The 19,134-nt window shown below is 54.8% G+C and overlaps 1 protein-coding gene across 4 annotated transcripts; it reads right to left on the bottom strand.

Moving 5' to 3' along the window:
- Window positions 1–3,468: 3,468 nt before the first annotated feature.
- FAM110A (family with sequence similarity 110 member A) lies at window positions 3,469–13,516 on the bottom strand. Of its 4 annotated transcripts, XM_084645734.1 has the most exons (3): window positions 13,416–13,516; window positions 11,814–11,940; window positions 3,469–7,188 (listed from the first exon to the last, which is right to left on the bottom strand). In XM_084645734.1, exon 3 carries the CDS (start codon window positions 7,030–7,032, stop codon window positions 5,851–5,853), a length of 1,182 nt encoding a protein of 393 aa, XP_084501860.1. In that variant the 5' UTR covers window positions 7,033–7,188; window positions 11,814–11,940; window positions 13,416–13,516; the 3' UTR covers window positions 3,469–5,850. The 4 variants fall into 4 exon arrangements, with proteins under 4 accessions (XP_084501860.1, XP_084501862.1, XP_084501861.1 ...); XM_084645736.1 differs by lacking the exons at window positions 11,814–11,940; window positions 13,416–13,516 and adding an exon at window positions 10,032–10,069; XM_084645735.1 differs by lacking the exons at window positions 11,814–11,940; window positions 13,416–13,516 and adding an exon at window positions 9,876–10,011.
- Window positions 13,517–19,134: the final 5,618 nt, after the last annotated feature.

The following is a 19,134-nucleotide window of genomic DNA, read 5'->3' as shown; positions in this document are numbered from 1 at the left end:
GCTTTCTGTCCCTTTGTGCAGGGGATTAGGAGCCGCCTTTAGACAAAGCGGGCACGTGCAGCTGGGATTTACAATCACTTTCTAAATAAGGAAAAACCAATCGGCAGGCGCACTGGCCCCACACATCTGCCCCCCTGTAAGCTGCATGACGAGGTCTTTTTACAGAAGCTCCTGAGGTCACAGCACCCGTTCCTGTACCACTAGGCCAGCCTCTCTGATCCACTCCTCTGAACAACGGTGATTCAGACCCGGCAGTGCTGGGCCAAGATGGGGGCAGTAGCCCTGCTGCTTGCAATTTGTCCCTCGACCTGCGTCTGCCTTCCTGCCCAGTCCGAATGGTGCCTGCTGTAATCAATACCGGGGAGTTTAACAGCTGTGTTCCGGAGGTCTCCCTATGTGACAATAAACCCAGAAACAAGGCAGATCTCCATTTGCATAGCCCTGAACCGTTCTGTCGAGAGGTATCAAAACCAATCAGGCGAACAAGATTTCATGCAAATCAGCTGCTGGCGGCCTTCCCTTGGATCGCCCCTTTGAGGGGGATGCAGGAAGACTTTTGGTTATTTAATGCAACCCAGATCAATGTTTCCAGCAAACCAGACATGCAAAAGCAACCTGTCATTACCTGGGGGAGGAACCCCTGATCTGTATCAAAATAATATGCCAGTTAAGCAACAGGAAGAAACACGTGCAATGGACAGCAGGGTCCTTCCACAACAGAGAATTGCTTCATTTCCAGATCAAAGGGCAGTGGGGTATCTCTGCAAAGGGGACAGGCGAGCAGGGCATGCACACACCACACGTCAGTGCGGGGGGAAAATCACCCACCTCGCTCCGACACAACGCACAGTCTCCCAAGGACACTTGATGCTGACTGCTTGCGAGAAGCTCTGACGGCCTTTAGGCCTTGTCTACACAGGAAAGCATGACCAGCTATGCAATAGTTACCCCACTATAACCCCCGCATGGAAACACTCTTAGTCCAGTATTAGAGGGACTTTTTTCTGGTTTAGCTAAAAACCCCTTCCCAAGAGTCCACCCAGGGGGAGTTACAGCAGCAGAACTAGACTGGCTTAAATTCACACCTTAGCTTATACTGACAAAAAAACCCTTTCCCATGTCGACAAGGCCTGAGGCTGAGAAACAGCCTTTTGTTCATCGCCCGTAGGAACTACTTCCATGGACTGCAACCCTCTCTTGGTGCCAGTCCACTGCTATCGGCTGGACAGAGGAATTTATTTACAGTGACGGGGGGGGTTTTGTGCTTTGCTCTTTAGTCTGTGTGCCCAGCAGGCGGTTGGACGGAAGACACCTGGATCTGGACTACGTGATTCCCCAGTGAGCCTGCTGCAGCTTGTTAAAGTGGGCTGGGGAACAGCTGGAGGAGTTGGCGCATTGTTTGGCAAGGTCCTGGTACTAGAAATCGCCAGTCAAGTTATAGAAACACCATGGGCTCGTGCGTTACCAGCTAAGTCAGAATTATGCTTCTTACATGATTTCCTACCAATTCATGCGACTGCAAAGTCTTTTTGAAAAAAGACCTCAACGGCCTTTGATTATGCACCGAGATCGTGCCTTTGAAAGTGGAAAATTTCCTATCCCAGTTCTTAAAGACAGTTCACTTAGGGGAGGGCGGGGAGTTGTTTCATAGAAGTATCTTCCATTGACAAAAAGGTATGATGATGTGACACAAGGACATCTGAAGAACTGTATGGGGACCCAGCCATAGTAAACTAGAGCTGGCATAGGTCAGGATTGAGGTGCATTGGCAGGGCTGTCTGGAGATAATACTTAGAACTTTTCCTCTGCAGGGACCTTCAGAAACCTTAATCAATCTTCCTTAGATGCCTGCCCGTAATGATCACCTTCCCCATTTCCCAGATGGGGAAACTGAGACAGAGAGGTTAAGTGACTTGCCCAGGATCAAAGAAAGAGTTGTTGTCAGAGCCAGGATGAGCTGATGGAAAGCCCCTGGTTGTCTGAGCTGAGCCAGCACTTCCCCCTATCAGCACTGATCAACCTCCCCTGGGGTTAATTAGTGACTGTTCCCAGAGTGCTGTAAAAGCGCAAAGCAAGATTCTGCCTTGGGACATTCCCCAGCTGCAGAGGGGAGTCCCGTGTTCAGGGTCTGGCTGCTGGTTTGGAATCAGCAGCGCATGGATGCTTCCAGCAGCCTCTGCCACTGGTGGTTGCTTTGCTGCCCAAAGAGCATGGTGGCTAGGAGGCAGTGATGCCCTCACACTGCACTGGTGCCGTGCAGAGATTTCTTTCTTTCTAGGATGGTGCAACAAGTTTAACTTCACCAGAGCAGGATGGGGGCAGGTCTCCCTCTCTCCCACTGCACCTGAACCCTTCAAGACCTTTGTAAGCTGGGCACGGATTGTTACAGATTTCAGTAATGAAGAGGGAAGCTGTCCAACCATGCAGCTTATACCATCAGCCCCCAGCTCTGAGACAAGTGCAGAAGCAGATGGCATGAGCCACAGGCGCTGCAAGCAGCCGCTGTGGGTAACACAGCTCACACGGCAGACAGCCAGCAACACCTCAGCACTCCCCAAAAACATGCCTCTGCAGCTCCACTGCTGACTAGAAGTGGGGCATGCCCTCAAGCTGGCACAGATGGGGGCTTACACAGCAGGGCAACACATGCTTTGCCATTAAACATGCACTTAGCAGATTACACATGAAACCTGCTAGGCATGCCCTGATCTTCCCTGGAGCCCAGCTTCTGGGTCACAAGCACCAGCTAACAGCCGGGCAAGGGTTAACTGGACATGAGACCTTTCCCCTTTCGCATCTCTGTCTCTCCTGAGCCACTGCATGCTCTGCCTGCTCCTTGATTGTCTCTTAAACAAGGGCGTTCCCTTCTCCGAAGGCTCTGTACCTCAGTGGCTGAGACACGCCACCTTGCAGGCCAGAATCAGCCTGGCAGAGCTGCTCAGGGACTATGGAATTGTGGAGAGTGGCACCTTCTGCCCATTCCCCATGGGCACCACCCCCCTCCTTAGCTGCGCTCCAGCCCCACGGAGGGCCCTCCAACTCCTGCAGGTGCCACTGAGTGCAGAGGACCCCTTGACATCCTGATGCTTCTTTTGGGGGACTGAGGGCAGACCACTGATGAGCCCGGTACTGCACAGTCTGGCAAGTAGGTGCTAGGGTTTTGGTCACACTCTCCGCTGTGAACAGCGCAGAGAACTGAGAAAGAGGGAGATTTATTTTACTTTGATTTTATTTTCTCCTTCTGAAGAGGGCAGGTCCCCAAATGCCAGCATGGCCCCTGCCTGGGCCACATATGTACCCCCAAACTCCATTATTTACTCACTTTGAATCCAGCTGTGGTGAGATCAGCCCAAAAAAGGGGATTACATTTATTCAGAAACCATCCCTCTGCAGGGTGGTCCTCCCGCCAGAGTTATGGGGTGTCAAGCTGGTTTGCGGCCAAGTTCAACAAAACAAATACAGACCATCCAAAGGACAGGACTTTAATAAAATCAGTCAGGCTTTTACAGAACAACCGTCAGCAAATACAGTAAAAATGAGACGAGACCAATACAAAACCATCTTCATAAATAACTGGGGTCAGCATTCCCAGAGCTCTTGGGCTTTTTTGACTGTGGCAGAGGAAAAGAGAGAGAGAGAGAGAGAGAGAGAGACAGAGAGACAGACAGACACACACAGAGCAAGAGCCTTGATAAGCCTACACTGAGGAGGTAGATTTTTGCCTTTATGGCTAAGCAGCCGAGTCTCTTGCTATTTTCAGCCTCGCTGCTGAGCTTTATTGAGCCAGCGCTGGCATGTGGCACTGTCCCTCCCACGCTACTGTACTGCCCTGCGTGCGCTTTCCAGCTTGGGGAAGGAGGTTATATTGATCTCCTCCAGGCAGATCATAAAGCTCCCGCCAATCTACACTCGCTTCCCAACAGCTCCACACGGCAGGCAGTTATCCATGAGGAACGTCTCTGCTGGGGCATGAAATCAAGATGCACAACATCAAGGGGATGCATCACGGCAGTTTGTGATAAGACTGTTTCCAGTGGAAGTAAGTAGTAACCCCGCAAATCATCGTTTTCCTATTATATGTCACTTACAAGGGTCACTTCCCCCCCTACACACACACAAGCATCTCCCCAAGGGATCAGCTATTAAAAGGCAAGCTGGCTTCCAGAGAAATGTACACAGAACTACAGCAAAGTAGAAGCTGTGAAAAGAATGAGTCAGGGAGCAAAGCCAACAGCCAGGGCAGCAAGATAAAAGTACAACTGAAAGGGGACTTTCAGGAGGGACAGATCTGCCATGGCCCCTCCGGAGTCACGGAGCAGAAGAGCATGCCGCTTGGGCTGACAGTTCAAAGAGCAGACCTGGCTGTTCTTTCCGTGCAGCGAAGACGAGTTTGTTTCCATCGCTCCAAACTCCAGGTCCTCGACAACCCAAGGATTTCTCCTGTAGACACCCATTTCCTCCTCCCCACAAAAGAGCTTAACTAATGTGGGTTGGGAGAATTCACTCCCCTGGAAACCTTGTGCAGAGGGGGGCCATGTTCTCTTGGTAACTGAAGCAGAGTGAAGAGTTTCAGGGTAGAACAAAACCAAACCAAAATTAAGTTTCATCTCGATCAAGCTGCCTCCTAAAACTGCTTTGTCTCTAACACTTTTGGGAGCTAGTAAGGCTGAGCATAAAACACAAAGACTTGCTGGTCTGGGGGGTTTCAGAGGACCCCTGAGGTGACCATCTGAGGGATGGAGAGCGTGGCACACGCGCACCCCATCCACCCAGCCGGCGGCACACTAGGCCTTGCGGAAGAACAAAAGTTGAATGACGTGCCCGACGGTCCAAGCTGGGCTGACACAAACTGGCTCCTAGGGTGCATGAGACACACTTCGGATTCTACCACTAACCGGAGCTCTGCTAACGTGGCCGACCCTGCTAAGAACATTCCTGCCCGCTCACAAGGCAGGATGGGGCAGGCTCCGCACAACTGGTCCACCCTGCCTGGAACGGAGGGTGCAGTCCAGGGTGGGGGAGGGGTCTTAACACCAGATCCCCCGAGTTCCTCCTTTGAGGGGGTTGTGTTTGTGTTGTGCACGCAGGGCTGGAGAAAAGCCCTCCACTGCAACAACCAGATCCTCAGCCGCCCTGCAGGAGGCGGGCGTGTGTTGGCTGGCCCATGAGCTGCACAGATATTCCCTTGGGCTCGCCCACGAGGTGTGTACACACGTGTGTTCTTCCAACCGTCTCAGGAGAGCGAGGGCGTTTACAGTCCTCTTGGCGCTGATTCCGAGAACGGTGCAGGCAGGTGCCAAATATGATCGAGGCAAGCAAGTGCAAGCCAGCCCTTTGCCCTCTCACTGGCTCACGGGGGACTATACTCCAGGCTCTTTATTAATAGCTTGCATATTTACAAGACCAGTGCCTAATAGGAAGGAAACCCCTTCCCAGGGCCAGCTCTGTTGACCGGGGCAATGCGCAGCCCTGCAGTAACTCCGGAGACTACTGAAAGTCCCATTTGTGCTGCCAGGCTGGCCCCGCTCCTCCCCTCGGCCCCCGTGCCAAGGAAACTCGCCCTCTCTCATTGCTAGGGCCTTGCAACTCTCGAAGTTCTCGGCTCGGCGACGTCTCGTCGCTGCAGGGACCAGATCTCTGAAGGCCGCGGGCCAGGGGTAGGGGAAGGGGAAGGGGAGGCCAACAGGGGACAGGGACTAGAGTTAAAGGATGCTCTGTCAGTGAGACTCCACCACAGGGTGTTTCCCAGCAGGACCAGACTGAGTCACGCAAGAAATTAAAACACCCCCTTGTACATCACACACACGCTCAAAGGCTTTGCGATCAGAGTTCGTGGCATCCATGGAGTCACTATACGTTGGATACCTTTTGGGGCTCTCTGGCTTGCCGTAGTCCGTACAGCCACTTGATCACCCTGGCATTGCGCTCGATGACAGAGATGCCGTAGGGCATGCGCTCCGCCTGCTTGCCCTCCAGGGTGGCGGCACTGCGCTGGGAACGGGTGCACTCCAAGCTGGTGGTGCTGGCGCTGTGAAACTTGATGGAGACGATGTCCGAGCTGGCCCGGGCACAGTGCTCCGCCCCTATGTCCCTGGCCTCCTCGGGGTCCAGCCCGCAGTAATTGAAGAAGCGTTCCAGGTCGGCCGTGGCCCGGGAGTACCTGTCACTCAGGTCGGACTTGGACCTGTGCAGGAGGGTCTGCCGCTTGGCGCTGTCTGTCCGCCTGTCGTGGGGGCTTCTGTTTGGTGAGCTAAGGGAGCTGGTGGAGGGGATCCTGGCCTTGGCGGGTGAGACAGGCATGGGGGTGACCTGGATGGTTGGGGTCACCCTGGCCCGATGAACCCCGCAGGGCCGGACATCCACTCTGCGCACAGCCACCGTGCTGGAGGGCTTGGACGTGACAGAGCTCTCCGACAGCTTGCTCATGCCATCCGAAGGGCCCTTCCTCCTCCGCACAGCGGGGTGCCCACCCAGCTCTTTGCCCAGGGGCTCCCTCGTCTCTGCTCTCCACTTGTGCTCCCGGGGGCTCTCCGACTTGGGGAAGGGCAGGGGGCTGTCACAGATGTTGATGAGGTTGTTGAGGATCTCCAGGTTCAAGGAGGTCTTTGGCCCACAGGCTTCCACCCTGTGGCCCCCTTGCGGGGTCTTGCGGTTTGGCATCAGCATGGCTCTCCGGACCCCCGGGGTGAAGAGGGGCTGCTTCAAGAGCGGCTTCACCGGCTCCTGCTTGGTGCTGGCGACCTGCTGACTCTTCACGTACTTGGCTTTGTCCGCCTCCAGCCTCTCCACGGCGCTGGGCTTCTTGGCACCAGTGGCCGCCTGCTGGCGGAAGTACTCAGGCCCCTTGTTGAGGATCCGGAATGGCATGGCCGAGGTGAAGGGCGCCGTCACCGAAACCCTCTTCATCACGTCCCCAGCCTGGAGGGTTTCCACGGGCATGCTGCTCAGCTGCTGCACGCCCCCCCAGCTGCTCCTCCCCACGCCGCCCACTCTGCTTGCTGGCTCTGCCGTGCCCTGTGCAGCAGTGTCCATCAAGGGTCACATGCCACCCATGTCCGGTAGCGAAGATTAAGGCTGAGTGTCAGTCCCGGCAGCAAAATCCCTCTGATCTTCCAGAGGAGCCTGGAGCGACGAGTCCAAGGAGCCGGCAGCCTTGGTGGGGTCTGCCCCGGGGTCACGCTCCACTCGCTGCAAAGAAGGGAACAGAGATCAGTGCACAGCCGAGAGCTGGCAGGAGCGTGCCGCTTCCCTACGGAACGATGCTGCCTCCTGCTTCTGCCAGCTCAGCCAGACAAAGGCACGGGCAGGCCTGCCGTCTTCGCCAGGAGGCGGGGGAGACCCACGCCGGGCTTCCTATTTCAAGGCACAGGCCCCGCCCCCCTTCCAGCCAGGTCTCTCCCGCCAGCCAATGGACAGAGGCAGAGACACTTCAAATAGAAACCTCCCCCAATAGAGGGAGAGCGGCTCTAGACAACTCCTTGAATGAAAAGAGGGGAAGGAAGGAAGGAGGAGAGCAGGCAGTTACAGCCTGGCCTCCTGCCATGATCAGCCCCTTCTCCTCCATGGCCCTCAGCCAGGCTTCCCCGCCCACCCCACCATCACCTGCCCTCTTCCCAGATGGGATGCCCAGCCGACCCCCTGGGCCCCTGCCCCTTGGTCTGCTGGGATGCCCCATGCATCCCCCCTGCCCCCCGGGGAGCTGCCCACGAGCCACAGCCATCTGCACGAAGGAGATTTACATGATATCAGTGGGGGATGTGAAATAACATCCCATGGAAACATGGAGGGCTAAAAACCCAGCGTCCAGATCATCCAAACTGCGGGATCCCCCCCACGGCTGAATGGGTGAGACAGGGCCCCAGAGAACAGAAAGGGCCCTTGCCTAGACAGCTCTTTAAACTGTCCCAGGATCTGCAGAGGCATCTCTCACCTCCCTCGCAAAGACTAGGCTCACCCTGAGCTCGGACCCCTGCCCCAGGAGACCAGACGCCCTCCCTTGCTGATGGGTTAGGCAGCCCCTCGGGAGGCCGGGGAGCTCTGTGCTGCGGCTCCTGTGGCAAACAGCCTGTGTGCGCCTCTCTTCCCTGCATGTCCCAGCCTGGCTGAACGGGACGCGTGGTGGAAGCATCTCACACTCTCCAAAGGGGACAGCGACACTCAGCCTGATGGCCGGGCCGGCTCATCTGGAGCCACGAGTGTGAGGGAACGGTACTGCAGAGGGGGGTCCATGACCAGGCAGCGCTGCACGCACGTGGAAAAGTGATCGCGCCGGGCAGCTGGATGCTACACCAGGGAATCTCTACGGGAAGCCTCCCCTCCCCATATCCCTGCTCGGCTTGTCACAATGACAGGGCCTCAGTCTGGGGAAGGGGGCCACAGAGAGGAGCTGCTGTCTGCCAATGAGAAGCACAGGTGCCGGGCTAGGAAACACAGCCCTGAGACAGCCATGTGCCCCCCCTGCTGAGGGGCAGACAGAGGAGAGCTAATGTCGAGGGGGCCCACCCACACTTTTGGGGGATCTTGCTGTGAACACATGCTGAGCACTCGGAGGCCTCCGGGGTCCACTCGGTGAGTGTCACCCTCAGTGTGACCTTTGGGGAGAGTTGCTGTGTTGAATTCTTGCACGCCCAGACACGCAGGGAGCAGGGGCTGATGTCACGGAGGCAAGAGGTAGCTGGAATTTAGGGTGAGGGGACATATAGAAGGAGCCAGGCGAAGGACCCTCATTACTTTGCACCAACCCTACCATGCCTAGGAGGAGCGGCCCTGAGAAAGCTCTGATGTGCCCCACACGCGTGTACGCAGCTCCCAGCACTCACATGAAATGCAACTCCCTACAACGCAGTGCTCTGTAAACTGGAGGCTTCTTTCTTTCCACCGCCCTCCCCTCCTTAATCCTAGTCAAAGGGGCATTTTAAACAGCTTACAACTGCTCCTGTCTCTCATTAGCCCCAGGGATTAGCAACGGGCAAAGCACAGCGATTCGCATGGGAAATGCACCGGGAGGTCAAGCTGCTCATCGGCATATCTTGGGACTGGGAAAACCTTGGCAAGGCAGCCTCACTCCCGGCCCCTCAGCACATCCGGTCCCAGCCAAAGCGCAGGAGAAAATGACTGGTCAGGGAGCTCTTCCGGAGCTCAGAAAGGAGATGTGGAGTTAGCTCTGGAGGGGGTTCAGAAGGGCACTCATTTTTTACCCGTTCTGGCAGGTGACAGTTGGGGACTGGGAGCCAGGAGCTCTGTGTTCTGCTGCAGACACCCCCGCCCCGCCCCCCCCCCCCGTGTGACCTCAGTCTAGTCACTTCACCTCACTCTGCCTCCCTCTGCACCACGGGGCTAACAGACAAATGCGTCTTCACTTATCTGCCATTTCCTGGTCCATACATCAGTGACAATGAGTCTGTGGCCTGCTTGAAGGTTGGGCTCAGAACCAGAGCGGTCAGTCACCAGCAAAAGGGGAATGCCCCCGACCCTGAAGAGCCGGACAGCTGAGTCAAACATCCACCGCCAGGATAACTAGCCCCTGAAAACTCGTCTTTCCTGCTTCAGAATGAGGAGCCAATCTCCTCTAGCAAGCAAAAAAACCAGGCTTGGAGTGCAAAAAAAAAAAAGGGTGCCTTGTAAAGAACTTAGAAATGGGGTTAATTTTGCTTTGGAGGCAGAAGGAACCCAGCAGGCTCTGCAGGGGCATTCCCTGCCAGCTACCAAATGCCAGGTCTAGCTCTGCCCCCAAAGCTGCAAGCCAGCTAGCTGGCGTAGCAGATCGAAGACCCTAGCACAGTACAGCCTGATAGTTATCCAGCTGTGGGAAGAGCTTTGAGATCCAAGGGCAAAAGACGCTATAGAAAATGTGAAGAAATAAAGATCCAGGGTACCCATTGCCATGATCTCCAGCTATCTCAGCGTCTTGGCTATCAGCCTGCAAATACATGCGAGGCAGCCCTCCTGAATGGCAACGGGGAGCCGCAAGCATGGTCAATGGCTTGTCCCACTGAACAAAGTCTCACCCTTGGGCCTGCGAACAGACTTACCTGGGCACGGACAGAGAGAGCGGGCATGGACAGAGAGAGCGGGTGCTGACGCACTCCACAGGGCACGCCCAGTGGGAGGAGCAACCTCTGAGGGCAGCTGAGAGGTTTAACTCAGTAATGTCTGGGCAGTGCTTTGCACCCCTCAGGGGCAGCTGCTAGAGAAGGAGACACAAACCATTGGGATGTTCCAGCCCTACATCCACTGAACCCAGCTTTCAGCAGCATCCTCAAGGCCTCAGAGCCGGCACCTCTCTCTCCTCCAGAGCTAATAGGCACATTGGGAAAAGAGGCACCAAAAGCAGTCGCAGGCCTCTGAAACGGGGCCCAGAGCACCCCGCTGCTGACGCAGCCGTGACTCGCCCCCGCAGCACCGAATGATGGTGGCCACGGCAGTGAGCAGCAATGAAAGTGTGGGGCCCTCCCGCACCGTGCTGGGCACTTCAAACCACCTGCAAAAGCCAGGTCCCCTTCCCGCCACGCCCCGTCCGTGCACTTCACTGACTCGCACGGAGTTTGCACAACCTTCCCGTGGACCCACAGCGACCACGTGGTCGTCACCGGCGGGCTGGGGAACTTTCCCCTCTAAGCCTGGGGAGTTTTGCCACAAGCACAATAACCAGCCCCCCTTTGGCTGCCTAGATTGGCCCATTACTACCCCGCCCCACAGCAGCAGAGACGGCAGCCTGATCCCCCATCCCAACAGCAGCGTGGCCAATGCAGGGGGAGAGGGGAGGAGAAAATGTGAGAGAGGGGGTGTTTCAAATAGACCTTGCAGAAACCACATCCCAGGGATGCTCCCCTCTGCTCGAGCCCTGACGCTGCCCTCCATTGTGCTTTTTCCAAACTGAGACAATCAAAGGCCTGGTCAGCGCTGCTCTGTCCCAGTCCCCTTTCTTCCTTCAGCTCCCGCGTGCAGCCAGCTCCTGGTTACTCCACCTTCCTTTGAACTTTCAATAGGCCCTACAATTTTTCCCCATAAGCCACCGAGTTAAGTGCCGATGGCGTCGTGTTGGTTTCATGTTCAGTAAGCAGGTTGCTCACGTCAATGGACTGAGATTGTAGGGGTCAGGGGCAGTGTCCCACCCGCCCCTCCACCACCAAGCTTCTGGCCACCCTCCTTCAGCAATCCAATCCTTTCCGGAGCTTCATTTCTTTTACCTTCCAGCAGAGCCAGAGAGAAACCCCCAGGGCTTGATTCCCCTCTCGCTCTGCTGTGACCCCACTGAATTCCGCGCGTCACTCCCAAGTCACACCAGCGTTAGCAAGAGAAGGACCAAGCCCCACCAGTGGGTTTAGACACTCTGGCCACATATAGCTCCGTGGCATAGACACGGCCTTCACCAATGGAAGGGGGTTTTCCACGGAGGTCATTAATCCGCCCCCGAGGGCTGGTAGCTAGGTCCATGGAATAATCTTGCCGTCAGCCTAGCCCGTCTACACCAGGGTTAGGTCAACCCAATGACAGTGCTCAGGCGTGAAACTTCTCACAGCTCTGAGTGATATTACTAGGTCGACCTACGTTTTAAGAGGAGACCAGGCCTCTGCTAAAACCCTGCCCAGCCCATCGGGCGGGTCCCCTGCTCTTCACACAGATCTGGGAGCTTTGCAAAGAAGCTGAAGGAATTGTCCTGTAGCCTCTGACCCTAACTGGAAATGCTGAACTGCCTGCCTTGGCTCAGGCCTCCCAAAAGCCCTCTGCCACTACAGGAGCCTGGTTCCGCTTTGGGCCGCAGCCGGACCCTAGGCTCCAGGGAGACAGCACAGCAAACCCCAGTAACTTACCAGTTGTATTTCCTTTCCCCTCGTGGCTGCAGCTGGATTCCAGGACAGCGCCAGCCGGCTCCACCTGAGGTGTCTCACGGGGCTTCCGCTCTCCGCTGCAGCAGCGCCTACTAACCCAGCCGCTCACCTGGAGGGATCAAGTAACCTGCAACTTCCTGTTTGTGCTCAGAAGGTAAACCTCCCTCTCCGCCCTGTGCGCAGAGCAAACCACCCTCCGGCACAGTGACCTGACCGGCAGGAGGGGGCAGGTCCTGATGCACAACAGCTGATGTAGCTGCGAGGAGTAAATTGGTTAGTCTCTAAGGTGCCACAAGTACTCCTTTTCTTTTGGCCTTCCCGTGTCACCGCCGCCTTTCTGCCTTGCCCCCAGGGGTGCTCTCTGCCTCGGTGTCTAGCACCATATGCGGGGGGGTTGGACTCCCCAAGGAGGAGACAACCCGCCAACTGAGCCACTGCAGCAGGAGCTTCCAGCGTACTCCCCGTCTGGCGACTCCAGACACACAGAAGCCTGCCCTGCTCCCTTCCTCAGGGCCCGAGGGGAATCCTGCCACATGAGCTGGAAAGAGAGAGGAGTGTTTGAGGGGGGAGGGGGTGTCCTAGGAGGCACATTTACACATGGAGCACAGACAGTCCCTTCTCATGCCTCAGTCAGTCGCTGCTGGCCTGTGGCTTTTTACAGCCCCCGCCTTGGCCAAAGGAAAGAGCCACTCAGTGCAGAGAGCACAACCCCCAGCTGGTAAGTGACATGGCAGTGATTGCTGAGCTAGGGAGAGGAAACATGGGTAACCCCACAGAGCGTCTTGCCTCTCTTACAGCCCTGTAGGGAGACAGGACACGCTGTTTGGAGTGTGGCCTCTGCACCGCTGGGGTATGCTCTCCTCAGATGCAGCTGGTTATTTATATTACAGTCGTGCTCAGAGACTCCAGCTGAAATCAGGGTCCCATTGTGCTGAGGGCTGTACAGAAACACAATAAGAGATGATCTCTGCCCTCCCTCCACTCTAAACAGACCAGGAAGACAAAGAGTGGGCGGGGAAACAGGCACAGAGGGGTAAAGTGACTTGACTAAGGTCACATACCAAGTCAGTGGCAGAGGCAGGAATGGAACCAGGTCTCCTGGCTTTCAGACCAGTACCCTATCCACTAGGCCATGCTGCCTCTCGGCTACTAGTGAAGTTTGGTCTTGCATGGAATGGAAAGTACAGCAGGCACAAATCGTTCTGGCTGGAGAGACAGACAGTCTCAAGGGACAGATCAGAACCCCACCTCCTCGACTCTGTTATAATCACACCAGACTGAGGCTCCTTTCCACTGCCTTCAGGTGGAGTGAGGAACCAAACTCTGCAGATCAGGAAAGGGATGATCTGAAATGCCAGCTCTCCATGAGGGGATCATTAGTCAGACCATTCTCTGCAGCCCTGACATGGCATCTGCCAGCCAGGAATCTCGAACAGGAATGGCTGCGGTCTCACAACACAGAGCACGTTCTTGGATGGTCTAATAATAACAACAACAACGATCGCTGGCATCGCATCCTGTGAGTGAGCCTCATTATCCCCATTTCACAGATGGCAACACTGAAGCACACAGAGACTGACTCACCCATATCACATAGAGCCTGGGAACCCCAACTCCTAGTCCTCTGCCTTTAGCGCAAACATCCCCATCCCTTATTAGCCTTCTCCTCCTTGCTGAAGAGGTACCTGCAGGTAGGCAAAGGTTGCATCAGCACCCCTGTCCCCAATTCTCCATCTGCTGGAAACTGTCTTGAGAAAGAAATCAGAGGAACCAGCAGAGAAAGAGGGAGAGAGCAGACCCTTCCCCACGTCCTGCCCTGGCTGTCTTCTCTTTCCCACCACTCCCCAGGTGGAGGGACACTTCATCAGGTCAGGAGTCTGAGCAAAGGGGGTCAAAGCCCTTCCCATCTCCCCGAGGGAGCCAAGGTGCTACACGCAGAAGTGGAAGATACCATCGGGTTCAGGTGACCCGTTTACACCCGCGGGAGGGCACAGAAGCTCACGTCAGGAGGTTTTGTGCTGGCTGCACAGTCGGCCTCCAGCATTGCTGGTCGTTTCCGACCAAACAGGTTTTCCAGGAGGCGAGATCTTCCCAACCTCCTCACAGGGCCAGGGTGGAGGGGGAGGGGAGTGGCTTGATTTCCCCTTTCTCATAAGCCATAGAGACACCCCTGCTGCCTTCCACCCCCACCCCCTGCCTGGGATCCACAGCACCCAACTCTACATTCTTGTAGCTGGACAGAAGCCAGCCTGGGCACCAACTGCAGAACAAATCTCACATCTGAGCTGAAGACGGGAGGGGCGCGTACAGTAGAACTAGTTCTCCGTACCACCAGCAAAGCAAACGCAAGGCTAGCGCATCAAATGCCGACAGCCTAATACTGTGCCTGGGGAGCGGGAGCTAGGCAGGCATTACGGTAGACTGGCCTTCCATTGCCCTCAAGACATGGCTCACGTCCATGCAGTGCTGTGCTGAGCCCCAGGGTCCCTTGGACACTGGCAAATTCCAGGGGCTCCTGGGGGGGTGACGTTCTACATTTTTAGTGCGTCTACCTCCATTTGGGAGCTGCATTTTGCAGACTCCGCCTTTTCCTTTAGAAAGAGAACGCTGCCAGCTCTGCCCCCGCCCAGAGAACCTTCCCGGTAGCTGACTCAGACCATTGTCTCCAGCTACACAACAGGAGCAGGGAAAGGTGTGGAGCTCTGCAGCCCCACTTCACCTTACCAGATCTTTAACTTCAAAGCCTCACCTATGCAATGATGATCTTATTAAGCAACAGCAGCCAAAAAAAGCAACATGTGGAGCTGGGGGATTTATTTAAAAGCATTATCATTACGAGTCAACCCTCCTTTCCTTGTTCTAGGACTTTGGAGATTTTCAGTCACAATACAAGTTGAGTGGGTTTTTTCCCCCCCGCCCTTCATCCCGGGGATTTTCTTTGTTTCCCAATCCCTTGCTAGCAATTGTAACGCTTCCAGACTCACTGATGGCACTGGCTCCCTGTCTGCAGGAAGCCTAAAGCAGCTGGCTGAACCAACTCAAGAGTTAAAACCCATTCACACTCAGGCCTGGTCTACACGAAAAAGTAGGGTCAACCCAGCTACATCACTCAGGGACGGGAAGAATCCACATTCCTGTGCAGTGTAACTAAGCCAACCTAACCCCTAGTGTAGACAGCACTAGGTCAACAGAAGAATTCTTCCGTCGACCTAGTTACCACCACTCAGGGAGATGGACTGCCTCCACCAAGGGGAGAACCCCTCCAGTCGGCACAGGTGCTGTCTACACTGAAGAGCTACAGTATTGTTGTTTCAAGTGTAGACAAGCCCTCACATAGCTCAAGTATGTCTACACGTGCTGCAATCACACCTCCCGACTGCAGTGTAGACACACCATTAACTGTTCTCACTTGAATCAGTGGATCGGATGAACATGTATTTCCGGAGCACAACAGTGAAAAGTAACTAAAAAGGCACCTTCTTATTCAATGGAACTGCTGCCTCTGTGCAGCCAGAAACACACGTACTGAATTTAATGACCAAGATAAGCCTTTTTACTCCGGCTAGCACTGACAGCACAGCTCTGGGGAGGGAGCGGGGGTCTAGCCTGCCTCCTGCCTCATCAAGAAAATGATTTACAAACTCCCTGTTGCAGGGTCTCATTCTGTCCTCAGTGACAGTGCATGGAGCCTGCACAGCTGTAACAGAGCACCGAATCTTTTGTCTGTGGTGAGATGGGAGAAGTAAAGAACCCAGCTTGACTTTCAGAGCCCAGGCAGGGACAGTTTGTGGGGCTAGTGGTTAGAGAAAACAGGTTTTTATTTGTAAACTTGGGTAAGTTTGATCTTGAAAAAATCACTGCAAGACAATGAAGGTGGAGCCCTATTATGCCATTTTAAAGAGTCAAACTGCATTTTAAAAACAGAATTCTAGATGATGTAAATAGTCTTCCAAACCACATCAAGTAAACCTGGGTTTAACCCCATTTTAGACACAGCAGATACAAGCCAACTAACCACGGAGTCACAAAGCAGATGCACATTATCTCTGGAGCCTCTGCAATGCCTCACCCACTTTATGGTCTGAATGAGTGGAAAACACATCATAGCTTGGTTCTCCCATTTGGCTGTCTGATGTTGCATCATCTGAACTGTTCCATACTTGCTAAGGCTATAATATTGATTGCCTGCAGATAGGGGCATAGACTTAGTCATACTGGATCAGCCCATCAATTCCGGTCTCCTGCCTCAGGTAAAGTTGGTTACCTGATGCATCAGAGAGAGGTAAAAAATCTCCAGAAAGAGCCTACCAGTCGTGCAGCTCTGGACACGAAGAGGAATTCTTTCCTACCCCTGCAGGAGCCGGCCCTGCTTCTCTCGCTGTTACTTGCGGAGCTGACCTTTTTATCGGTCGCACAATTGGCCAGGCCTTTACAAAGGCTGCCGCAGGATATGACACTCTGACCTTCTGGCTGATGATACCTTTGCTTTCACTGAAACATGTAGCAGTGGGAGATAGTCAAACATGGCCCATCCCCCGGCACTTTGGGGCAACCTGATAAACAGCATTTCCCAGCCCTTTCTGGAGACCCATTCCCCCCCCTAGAAAATCAGAACCAGATGTAACCAGAAACAAGACCAAGAACTGATCCCCTCCCAGCTGCCAACCAGTGTCCAGCACCCATGGGTCAGGCACCCTGTACCCCACTAATACCCAAAGCCCTGGGGCAAAAGGACACACCCCACCCCCTCAGAATTCCCTACCATGTTCTCCTTCCATTGCCACTTGCCAGTGCCCTTTGAGTGCAGCTCATGCTCATCCCATTGTCTCACCCTAAGTACAGAGTCCGCTGGTCCTGATATCTACACACCCAGCCTGGGGCCCCACACTAGGGCTGGTGATTGGGAAAAGGGCTCCCCCTAGATACCACCCTAGGATCAGAGTTAGGGGCTCATAGGGCTCGAAACATGAATATCACTCCCAAGCTACAGCCTCCAACTCTGGGATTTCTCTTCCGCCCCGCCTGGGGACAGGGGCTCTGGGATTCCTCCCGAGCCCCACCACCACCGACGGGAGCGGGATCCCCTACCCCCACAGACCAAGGGCTCTGGGGCTTCGCACACAGACACTCCGCCTCCAGGGGAGACGAAGGAAGTCCCGGCCCCTTGCTCCCGACGCCCCCTCCCCGGCCCCTCTTACCGCAGAGCCGAACACTGAAGGGGGGACAGAAGGGTTGCAGAGGCTGCTGCGGGTCCTAGACGCTCCAGTCCCCTTGACCCCACACGCCTCCTTCCCATTGGCTCCGCCGCCGCCATTCGAACGTTGCGCGGCTGGGGTCGCTAGGCGACCGCAACTGGGGACTTTATGAATGAACCAGGTGGGGACTGCTCGTTGGGATCTGCTCCTCCCTACCCCACCCCACCCCCATCCCCTGGGTAGGGGTCCTGCTTCTCCCCCCTCCATCCACAAGGTGGGCCCCCCTCCCCTTCATTGTTACTGTGGGAACGATTCCCCACCAGTCTACACACAGCCAGCCAGGGGTCCACCTTCCCCCTGCCACCCGGTGGGAGCTACCTGCGTCCCCTCCCCCCAGCCATTCTGTAAGGGGTGAGGGGGAGCTTGCCCCGCAGCACCCCATGGGGAGTCCGGAGATCCCTCTGCTTTAGACATAATCAAACACTTCAGAACCTCTCGAAAGTTCTGATTTGAGTTCTAAAAATGGGCAAAAGTTCCTGAGGAGGAATTCTTATTTTAGCCAAACCAGCTCTCCCAGCCCAGTCTTGCCCCCAGTGACCTGCATAAGACTTCACAGATTTCATAAGCGCAGGTTCAGAGTGAAATAACCTATAGCAACCCTGGATGCTAGCCAGGGCATGAACCAGTTACAGAGCCTGCCCCCATGTCCTTGCACAGCAGGCCGCACATACAGAGAGACCAAAGCCATTCTGTTGGACAGGGTAATGTAGGGGCTGCGGAGTGGCCGTGCAAGGAGACTCTGCCGGCTGCATGCCACACAGCAATTGTCCATGGCGATGTTTCTGTGACAGCACTAGTTGTTTGAGAGCAGGGCAGAGCTGGATATTGAAGGGTTGGAAGCTTGGCCTTTGGGTCTGGGATTATATGGATCCAAAACCAAGGGGGAGCATGTGGTTGCTTCACTAAAGCCTGGAAGAGTCCTCTTCCCTGCTTCCCACAGAGGTCCCCCACACAATGCCCTGTCCTTCTGGCTTCATGCAGGAATCCAGAAGTTGGTAACAGAGCACAGCAGTGGGAGAACAAAACTAAAGCAGCAGATTTTGGAAGTGCCAGGGAGAGCTGATAAGGCAAGGAGTTCAGAGTGAAATTCTGTGAAAACAAATGACTTCATCCCAGGAGGGTTACCCTGGATTTATGCAACTGAAACGAGCTAAAGATGGATCCGCAAACCTAGCTCAGCTAGAATAACAAATGACTGAAGTACGGGTGTAGCCACCATATGATTAGCATGAGAGGTCTGAAATAGTCTGCGTTATTTTGATTGCCTGTATATTTCCACCTGCTTGTTTGGCTGTGCGTGGGAGTGTGGTGCAGGAAACAGGCTGAAAGAGCAGCTGTCATATGGGGTATGCACCAGAGCCCAGCATTTCACATATAGGGCTCCAGGTTGTCTGGCAAAAACTTCCTTCAGGGAACTGCCTATACATGTTTTACAGTGTGTACCCCAGCGTTTTTAAGCAGGGCGTTCCAGTCATTTGTGAGAACTTCAAAGAGCCTCACCCTCTCTGGGAATATCCCCTGGGATGACTTAGAGGTAAGCGCAGCTAAACCTTGGAAGCAACTGACAGGCGCCTAGTGACACACCCATGCAATGAAGTTACACCAGAAAAGCATTTAGTCCAGTCTGATACAAGCTAATATCAAGATGCCCATGATGGACAGTTAAAATGGGCCTCTACAGAATAAACTTGACGGTTGAGATTTGAAAGCCAGCTGCGGGATTTTGCACACTGCTCATGTTAATTTTAATGACTCTATACCTACTCAGCTGTGAATATCTCTGCTGATGCTCCTGCCTTCTGGACCACATGGAGAGCAGGCAGTCGGGCAGGGTCTCTTCTGCTGCTCAGAGCTAGAGGGGCTGCTCCTTTCGTTCAGTAGCTGAGTTACTGTCTCCCTGTTGCTCTAGGAAGCCGGAGGGACCCCATTACTGCCTGGGCAGGGATCATTCTCCTTTTTAAATGAACTGGTTCAGTGTGTGTGTGTCACTGTCTAATGCAGAGGAGCCTGATTGCTTAAGGGTTAAAATCCAAACTGTCCATGTGAAG

This window comes from Lepidochelys olivacea (assembly GCF_965140295.1).
Source record: "Lepidochelys olivacea isolate rLepOli2 genome assembly, chromosome: 13".
Lineage (NCBI taxonomy): Eukaryota > Metazoa > Chordata > Testudines > Cheloniidae > Lepidochelys > Lepidochelys olivacea.
The sequence above is the reverse complement of the archived record's forward strand: the minus strand, read 5'-3'. Positions and strand labels throughout refer to the sequence as shown.